Source organism: Pogoniulus pusillus, chromosome 4 (genome assembly GCF_015220805.1).
Source record: "Pogoniulus pusillus isolate bPogPus1 chromosome 4, bPogPus1.pri, whole genome shotgun sequence".
Taxonomy (NCBI): domain Eukaryota; kingdom Metazoa; phylum Chordata; class Aves; order Piciformes; family Lybiidae; genus Pogoniulus; species Pogoniulus pusillus.
In genome coordinates, this window is record NC_087267.1 from 36690437 (window position 1) to 36700821 (window position 10385).

The window sequence follows — 10385 nt, forward strand, 5'->3', positions numbered from 1 at the left end:
CTAGAAATTACATCATGTATTTTATGTTGATAAAGTTGCAATTATTTCCTGGTGCATACATTACTTACTATTAAAAAGTCTGTAATTGAAAAAAATATTACTTCAGAATATCTTTAAAGGACAAAGTGAGATCAAAGTAGACTTTTATATATACATTTGTATAAAAGCAGTCATTTGTCAATTCAGAAATATTCACACTGCAGTGAGTTTAGCCCAATTGAATTTTTTTTCCAGGACATCTTACTTTTATTGCAACATTAAGATGAAACAATAAACTTTTAAAGTCTTTGTGACTTGGCTCATTTTCTGTAATGCAAAAAGGGAATTTTCAGTTTAGTTTCACAGACCTGATCAACATGTTTGGTTTTTTTCCATTAACATCTACAGAAGCTGGGTTGAGTCCTGACTTGAACAGCAAATCATATTTCATATTCCGTGTTAATACTTGTTTAATAATTATAAAAGACATCGATTTCGATTATTTCAAGTTTTAAAAAATGGAGACCAACATCTCAGGTGTAATGTCAATGACTCCAGTAGTTTGCCTAAGGATGAATTTGGTCCCACCCTCTTTGCTTCTCTTCTTCTAAAATTCACTTATATAAACCTACTATTATATAAACTCAGTATGCATTTATCTAGGGTGAGGTCAATACATAAGAACGGTGTTGAACGGTCAGTAGAGGAGGGTCCTTTCAGCATCCTCCTTCAAGACAAAAACACGCCCAGCTCCGGAGACGGAGAGCACCAGCGACGCCGGCCCTGGATGACGAACAGGGGAAGAAGCGAGTTCAGCACCGCGGACAGGGGCACGGCTGGAACGGCGGCACGGGCCCCGCGGCGGCGTCGGGAAGCGGGCTCGGGCTTGTTGCACGTTGGGCAGTGAACTGACGAAAGGGGCAGGGGAAGAACGGGAAGAAATTATTTCGGCCTTCTCGAATGCAAAGGGAGATAATACCATGGCTATCCAGAATACTGAATCCAGCTCAATTTAATCTATTATTTAGCCTCTTTCCTCTTAAATTAAATTTTAAAAAGGAAAAAAAAGAGGAAAAATGGAGAAGGAAAATAAGGTGGAAAATAAATGGACTGAAACAGAGCTCCTCAATCTATGACTATTTAATGAAGCCAAAATGAGTTTTAGAGGTTAACAGCTGGCAGAGTAATGGCTAGCAAATACATTACAGCCACAAGCTTTGAAAGATGCAACAAGAATCTTTCTCCAGAAAGAGAAGCTTACAGAACCTGGGAAGAGCTCCTGTGGACACTATCTGAGCTGTGGGGCACTCCAGACGCGTAAAGCACGCACACAGACACACAGAAAAACCCCGAACGTTGTGTTCAAATCTCCCCCCTCTCCCCACACACAGAAATCACCCGTGCTCCGGATCAGTGCGAAGGGAGGGGAAGGGAGAGGGCGCAGCTCACTGGCATCGAGGACCCCCGTTGTTAGAAACCACCAGAGTGAGGAAAGCCAGAGAGTGAAGGCTCCGTCCTGGTGTCCACCACTCCTGCAGCCGCCCCCTTCCCTCCCTCGGCCAGCAAAATGCAACGCCTGCTCCCGCAGCAGCGGGCCTGGATCCTTACTGAGACTCGCCCCCCGCCCCACCGCGAGGACATGGACACGGGAGGAAGGGAGGAGCGGGAAAAGGGAGATATTCCGTGCATGCCTTTGCATGGGAGGCGGCTCCGCGCCGGCGAGGTTCCCTCTGGGCAGCCCCTGCGCCCTTGACATGACAGCGGCGATCTGCCTCCTCTCCTCCTCGCTCAGCTGGCTCAGGTCGGCCTCCACCCCAGCCGGGACAAGGTGCTGCAAGGGGGCCGCGGGGCCGCCGCCATCCCCGGCTGCCGCCGCCCCTTCGGGGAAAGCACCCAGCCCTTCGCCTCCTTCCAGGCTCGCCTCGTTGCCCATGGCCGCCGCCGCGGCGCCCCGCTCGCCGCTTCAACCCTCGGGCGTAGAGTGGGCGGGGAGCGGCTCGCCAGCGCGCAGCCCCGGGGTCCGCGACCGGCACCACGGCCCCGCACGGCAGCAATGTAAGGGCCGTGGTAGCTGGCTGCCGCCGCGGCTGCCGAGGAAGTGCTGCGCCGCCAACCGCCCGCCGTGCCGCGCTCCGCCACCCAGAGCAGCGCATGCTCTGGGAGGGCGGCTCCCCTGGAGCACACCCGCGACCCGCCCGCCACCCGGCCCTTAAAGGCACCGCTCACATACCCGCCCCTCTCCTCCGTGCCGGTCCGCCGCCCCTGGCACCGCAGCGCGCACCCGCTGCCCGCCGGTCGTAGAGGAACAGATGGATTGTGGCTGCGGAGGGTCCCCAGCCAGCCCGCCTGGCGTGCGATGGGGAGCCGACGCCCACCCCTGGAATGCTGCCTTCCGCTCTCCTTGCTTCTCGAATGAGGATGGGCTCGCAAGCGCGTAGAGCGTGAGGGAGCCTAGCTCACCCAAAGCTCGGATTGAGGGAGACTGGGAAGCACAGCTGGAGGGCATCCATGCAAGCAGAGCCTTAGGAACAAAGCCATCGAGGTCAGGTTGCTCAAGGCTGTGTGCATTCGAATTTGGGTTGTCTCTGTCGATGGAGGATTTCATGGCCTCTCTGAGCAACTATACCGGTATTTGACCACCCTCATGGTGACTGTCTCCATGTCAGTGTTGTTCCAAGACTCGTACGCCCCAGACTGGACCCAGTACCTCTAACACAGTCTCAACTACTGAATATATTGATAAGAATCACATTTAACCTGCTATCAACACACAGAGGAGCACAGCCTGCTCACAGCATTGGTGTTTTTCACCAAAAAGGCATACTGCTGAAACGGATCTACCCTGGCATCCACAAGGATTTGTTCTGCAAAAGCTGCTTTTGGAACATCCTCATTCACGGAGTTATTCCTTCCCAGATATGGAACTGCACTTGATTTCGTTCAACTTCATGAGATTCCCACCAGTCCATGCTCCTGCCTGTCAGGGCACCTGCAAGAAGTACTCCTTCCTTTCAGTATATCTGTTGTTCTCCAAACTAGCATCATTCACAGACTAGCCGAGATTATATTCCATACCTTTCCCCACATCATTAACAGAAACATTATTCATCAGAAAGCTGCATCTAGTAGCATAACACCAGCTGGACTTGAAACAAATAGCCACAACTCATTTGAGACTGACAGTTCAGTCTATTTTTAATCCACTGAATGGATCTCTCAAATTTGGCTTATAAGGATATTACAATTGATTGTGTTGAAAGCCTGATGGAGTGTGATTTGCCTGGAGAAAACACAGGGTGTTTCCAATAACATTCCTGTCCTTCATCTGCTTGGATATGGCTTCCAAGAGGATTTTCTCCAATAACCTTCCCAGCCACATGAGCCTGACTGTCTAGTAGTTCTCTTCTGGATCCTCTTTCTTGCAGAGAAGTGCAGCACTTGTCTTTTTGTGATCATTAGAGAACATCCCCAATGACCTTTGAAGATGAATGAGTGACTTAGCAATATCATAAGCCAGGTCTCCCAACACTCTTTGATCCACCATATCTAGCCCATGACTTTATGCATAGCCAGTTAGTTTAAGTGCTGTCTACTACAGGTCATGCTTGATTCCAACATGCTCTGATGCTTGGGTCAGGGAGCTGGAAGACTAGAGGACAAATCTTGTCCATAAAAGTAGTGGAAAAAAATCCACTAAGTATCTCAGTCTTTCTATGTCTTTCTTTGCCACTAATTATCCTGCCTCAACGAGTGGACACCACTCTTTTTTCAAATCCTCTGAGATATCTTACTAATTTGTGGGTGATTTTGAATATTCCAGCATGTCTCTTAAACAGGCAAATCTTCACAGATATCAATTGTTTTAACTACAGGGTGTTCTTTTTTTCCCCCCAGAATTACATGCCTGAAATGTTTATAATACCTTTGTGTTGTAATAATCAGAGACTATTTTTTTCCAAGACTGGTTCACAAGTAGCAGCTGAAGGCTTCCTACCTTCCTCTGAAGTGACTTTAAGTTATACACTGAAAGATCAGCTGAGCAGAGAACATGATAAAGCACACAGAAAACCCTCTAAAGGGAGTAGCATGAGTGTAAGTGGATGCCTGTTCAGATGGTGCTCTAGGTAAAGACATCAGAGAGGCCGGTAGAAGAAGTGACACACAATACAGTCACACCTGAATAGGGGTGGATACACTTGGCATGTGAAGGAAAGATGCAAACTTCCATTAAGGACTTTAGAGGGAAGAAAATGTACATCCCTATTCATTTAGCACAAATGAACATTATGCGCTCTGATATGAATAGATGTGCAAAGTGCTGCTGCATGGAAGAAGACAAATGCACAGCAAAGAAGGGGAAACAGGATCAGTGGAAGTGTTTGGTTTTCTGTTAATATTAATGTGAGCATTCATATGCACTTAGATATACATATATACTTATATCTGCAGAAGGTGATATTCCTGTGATTTATCTGAGAGTTTATTCAGTTCCCAAATGCAATTTTTCTAACCAAACAAATCCTCTATGTTTCTTTCTTTATAGCCCATTTTGACTCAGACCTAGAAGTCATCTTATGTTTAAAAAACTGGTGGCATATGTCAGATATAGATTCAGACAAAACAGCTGATATCGAAACATATTCAATTCACTCAGTAAAACACATAAAACTGGGGAAAAAGCAATTCTGCTAAAACTTATTGAGCAAAACTATATATATTGTTCCTATTTTACTGTTAGCATGTGCTGAGATAGAAGATAGGAGGAGAGAGACATACAATGCCTAAGGAAGTAAGCTGAGCCCAAATGGCGACAAAGGATGAGAAACTGCCATCAGTAGAAAGTCCATCGTTGTCTTCACTGAGCCAAGGATGCCACCTTAAAATGATGATGATGATGATTTCAAATATCTTAGGGAATTTTGTCATAAAAGGTAAATGTCACAGGAGTGTGACAAGAGCCAGTTCATTCAAAACAATGTTAAATGAATAGTTAACTCTCCCCAAAGCTCCACAGCAGGCCTGTTTTCCCTGCATCACATCGTTTCTATGTTTTTCTCCCTATGCACTTCACAATTTGTACTGAAGTGACAGCAACTCTCTCATCTTATGTTACTGATGAAATTCACAAACTAATGGGACATAACATTATGTTGTTGTGAGGAAAGAAGAGTTTTCAAATGAATGAGCTTTTTTTTTTCTCAAAAGTTGTAACATTTAACTTGCAAGAATCAGCTTGGTGATGTCAGGCTTAATAACCTCAGTAAAAAAAAATCAAATCTTAAATCACTGACACTGGAAGATATGATGAAATCCCTTCAGAGATAAAACAGTCTTTTAAAAAGTGCATGCAAATGAGAACTCTGCATGCAAATTTAGAGGCCCAGATGTAGAATCATAGAATCAACCAGGTTGGAAGAGACCTCCAACATCATCCAGTCCAACCTAGCACCCAGCTCTATCCAGTCAACTAGACCATGGCACTAAGTGACTCCACCACCTCCCTGGGCAGCCCATTCCAATGGCAAATCACTCTCTCTGTGATGAACTTCCTCCCTTCGATACTAGGGACTATAGAAAGGATACTCATGAACAGAGGTGAATTCATCTGCATGTTGAGAGCTTGCCCACAGTTTTTTGTAGCATTTTCATTGCATGTTTCAATACAAAATAGGTCAGCACAATCCACTTATTATATTTCACAACATTAAGTCTATCCATTATATTATTCCTTCAAAACAAAGGCGCAGTGTATCTGAGCAGATATTACTTCACTCAGCCTACAGACTGCACTGTATCAGTAACACAGTACTTTCACCTGAACAGTTTGGTATGCAAACTAGATACATCAGATCTCCAAAGGACTCAGTCCAAGTTACAGCTGAGTAAGCAGAACCAGTCCAAGGACATTAGTTCACCTTTTGCCAATGCTGAATCTGATCTGAGGCAGGTGAATCTCAGTTGGGTGTATATCTTTAGCACTAAAACGAGTGCTTGAAGTTAATTTCCTGATTAACAACACTGAAGACATCCAAACTTCTCATTGGTAGACTGCTTAGTGTAGATCCACTCTCTACATTTCACAGGGGAAAAAAGCCATTTAATGCACAGAATTAATGTTAAGATTATCAGAAGGGAATAAGAGGTCAGTAACACTTTGGCATGAACTGGCAAAATGGGAGAGGAAGGAAAACTAAAATTTAACCATATGCCTGGCATTATGCCCAGTGAAGGAGGAAGAAGGTCTGTTAATCATTAACGATTAACAGAGGCTGTACTGATCAGTTACCACAAAATAGGGTAAAATTAAAGAGAAGCTAAAATCTACATAAACATATTTACAACATTTTACACATTAATGATTTCCTCTTCTAATTTGCACAAATACCTAGTTAAATGTTAAAGTGCCTGTATCACATTTACCAACCTTGTTTCAGAGATAAAGAAGCTGTGGAGGGGAACTTGAGTTTAAAAGACAAGCTTAGTCCAGCTGCCATACAGAATGAACAATGCCTCCTAATGATGGCTCTTTCTGGACCATTATAGAAATGTATTTGATAAATATATTGAAATATATATAAAAAAAAGGAAAATCCCAAATGGACAGAAGGCCACAAAAATGATCAGAGGGCTGGAACACCTCTGCTATGAAGACCTAAGGTTGTTCAGCCTGGAGAAGCTGCCTGGGAGACCTAACTGTGGCATTCTAGTATCTGAAGGGGGCTTACAAGAAGGCTGCAGAAGGGCTGTTTCCAAAGGCCTCTAGTGATAGGTCAAGGGGCAATTAAGAGAAGAGTAGATTTAGACTGGATGTTAGGAACATGTTCTTTACCATGAGGGTGGTAGAACACTGGAACAGGTTGCTGAGGGATGGAGTGGAGGCCCCATCTAGGCGTTTGGGTATACCATGCACTTGGGTACAATACCATTAATGTTACAGTATCCTATTTATTATTAAACTTTCAAATAGCCACTGTGGATATTTTAGTCCTGTTATCATCAGTCCAGTTAAAGCAGGATTACTGCATGCATTTTATTCCAGCAAATAGCCAGTGCGTAGACACTTGTCTCCTAGAAATCTCAAAACCAGAATTGCTTGCTTAAACAAAATACTAAGGTCTGCCAACTGCCTACAGCACAGCAATGCTGATAAGCTTACAGTATGGACTCCCACAGTACAGATTAGTCATGATGTTAATTTCATTTATTTTCAGGCAGTGTTTCTAATATACAAGTAGTGATTTGCATCTTGAACTGAAGAATTAAAAAGCCCTTAATCTCAAAGCCTTTGTCCTAAGCCACCTGCAACAACAACCAATGTATAGATTTATGCGGTCATCATCCAGTTGCTTTCTCTAATTTGAGTTTATCCACCTACAGCACTTGAGTAAGATGGCAGTAGACATCGTCACATAGAACTGAATTTGCATTTGCTTGCGTGGTGAAACAGTTGCAGCTGGGATTATGACAAGTCAAGAGGTAAAGCTCTCTATTAGGAAGAACCTAGGGAAAGATTTGAACCATCACTAGCATCAAATCATGACAGATGCCATTAGAATAAACTAACAGTTTTGCTTATTCAGTTGGGTTTGCAATCATAAATGCAACAGTGAGATTTCAGGGGAGGCTTAAGGTGGCCATTAGGAGCAATTTCTTCATGGGCAGGGTTGTCAAGACTTGGAACAGGCTGCCCGGGGAAATGACGAAGTTACTATCCCTGGAGGTATTTCAAAGTGTAAACATGATGCTGAGGAACATGGTTTAGTGGTGAGCTAGGCAGTGTTGGGTTAACAACTGAATTTAATGACATTATAGGTCTTTTCCAGCCTAAACAATTCTATTATTCTATTCACAGGACCTTTCTCTTAGCATTGTTATTGGTAAATCAACAGTTTTAAAAAAATCTTAATTTCCCTAATAGTTATCCCTTTCGTGCCCAGAGCAGTAGGTACTTAAACTGAAAACTTCATAGCCAAAACAGAGGAATGTTTTGTTTATTAATATAGTAATAATAAACTAACCTCATCCCATTATATGCTCAGGTCTTGCTTTTACCACAGAGTAGTGTCACAGAGTAGAGGCTTGCAGTTTGAACACAACTTCTTATTTTAATTTTCTAAACCAGTTAGTCCATGTTGGATAGGGGAGTGGGTTTAGGACTATCAAAAATATTTACTTGTATTTCATGGATCTTAATTAAAAAGAGGTTCTTAATATGTAAACTATCTTGCTGTATCATACGTAAATAAATATTGGCCCAGGCCTCCATTTCCAAGAATAAGAGATTAAAGTTAAGCACTTGAGTCCTTCTTTAGTAGATCACTTGTAGAATGATCACCAGGGATTCAGAATGCACTGTAAGTACTGCCTGTTGGTTTCCAGGTATCGAGTTGTAAACTGTGATAAATATGTATTAACTAGATTTTATGGCATGAGTTACCATCTGGCTCTGAGGCAGAATTAAAAAGAGAAAACAAAAAGGTTTAACTATGGTCTATGAAGTCCTTTTTAGAATGGGCTCTGGATACTGCTCATTTCACGTAAAATAAACAAGTCTTTATCCCACAAAGTATATCTATTCAAGACTAAGAAAGTTTACCCTTCTCTTCAGGTATGTACTTAGAGGCTTTATACTCTTGACACTCGAAATAGCTCTCAGCTCATAAAATAATATAGAAAAAGAGAGCTACATCCCACATCAGTAAAAAATAATCTTAGAATGGGTGGGAAGGAACATCTGGAGGTCACCTGGTTCAACCCCTCTCTGAAAACAATGCCAATATAGATTGATCAGAACAGCGTTCAGTCAGATTATTTCCAAGGACTGAGATTTCAGTCTCTGAGCAACCTTGTATCTAATCGGAATTTTGTGTATTAAAACTTGCTTCAGTTTCCTCTCATCCTTTTACTATGCACCTTGGTTTGAATTAGGCTATATTTTCTATCACATACACACCCTCCCTGCCATTAGGAACTTAAAGATGGCAATAGGGCTCACTCCAAACTTTCTCCTCATAAGGCTGAAGAGTCTCTCCTTGGATGTCCAGGTGTAATGTAACATATTCTGACTAGAAAGGAATAATCAGTTCCCTTAATATCTTGACTACAACACAGCTGAATATAATAATGATGATCTAAAATGCAGAACTTTGCCCCAAACCTTGTTGGCCTATTCTTCCAGACTGACTACATTTCCTTGAATGCCAGCCCTGTCATGCAGCACATTGGTTTCATTTGACAGTGTGGTGATGAGGGTCCATTCCTTCTTATTCTCTGTATCATTGATGAACAAATAGATCATACTTGGGGAAAACCTATAGGTAGGTACTAAAAGGTAGTCACTGCATGGCTTTATACAGGAGGTTTACTTCTGTGGGGACACTGACACTTTAACAGAAATAGTAATCAATGGGTTTAAGATTTGTGAAACTCAGATACTCCAGTGAAGAGCTCCATAAAAGTATCTATTTTCTGTGATTCATAATTTCAAACATTCATTCTACACTGCCTAATATGCACAGAAGGTGTTAATTTATATAAGAAAACTGCATATCTCTGCTGGCATCAAGAAGTCACAAGCTGTTTATTCTTAGCTCATCAGCTAGCCAAAACTTAGATTCTTAGATACAAAAATGCAAGTGAAATTAATCAACTGTAACTCAGAAGCCATAAAAAGAAGTGAATCATAGGTTCATTAGGTCCTAGTGAGTTAGTGCAGACATGCCTTCAGACTGGAATGCAAACTCTTGCTTTCCACTTGTGCTAGTTTGAAGCAGGGTGGAATGTTTTGGTGAGAAAAACTAGATCATAGGCTGTGAAAGGAAAACAATGGTGGTGTCTACTCCCCTCACAGTCTTGCTGAAGAAGAGGAAAGGTAAACATCAGATAACACTCTTGCCATTTTTTTGGCACTCTGGCTGGGCTCTGGCTGAGCTCTGGCTGAGCTGCATCTCCCTAACCTCACCTTCCACTCACCTTTGCTTCTTAACCTCTTGGCTGAACCTCTGTTCTTCTTTAGGACTGGGGTGAGGTTGAGAGGGGCAGGGGGAAGGTGAGGGGTGGTTGAGAGCCCCTCCTGGGGACTCAGGTCTCTGGGAGGGGAGCTGTGTTTCTGTATTACCTTTTACCTTGTATATTTCTGTCTATAACTGTATATACTGTAAATATCTGCTTGTATATTGTGCTAGCTGTAAATAAATAGCTTCATTTATATTCCCAGAGCCAGCTGAGTCTAGTTGGGTATTTCTAAAAGTGTGTGGGGGGGCGGGGTACACCCAAACCATCACACCACTTTTGCACATACAGGCTGGGGTCGGAGTGGCTGGAGAGCAGCCAAACAGAGAGGGATCTGGGGGTGCTGATTGGTACCCACCTGAACATGAGCCAGCAGTGTGCCCAGGTGGCCAAGA

General features: G+C 43.1%; 1 protein-coding gene across 8 annotated transcripts in view; it reads right to left on the minus strand.

Moving 5' to 3' along the window:
* The window catches only part of PCLO (piccolo presynaptic cytomatrix protein), a 385933-nt gene extending 383793 nt beyond the window's left edge, over positions 1 to 2140 (minus strand). For all 8 annotated transcript variants that reach the window (XM_064142576.1, XM_064142575.1, XM_064142578.1 and 5 more), the window contains exon 1: positions 1671 to 2140. In XM_064142576.1, the coding sequence (XP_063998646.1) occupies positions 1671 to 1912 (242 nt within the window). In that variant the 5' untranslated portion in view covers positions 1913 to 2140. The remainder of the gene's footprint in view (positions 1 to 1670) is intronic.
* Positions 2141 to 10385: the final 8245 nt, after the last annotated feature.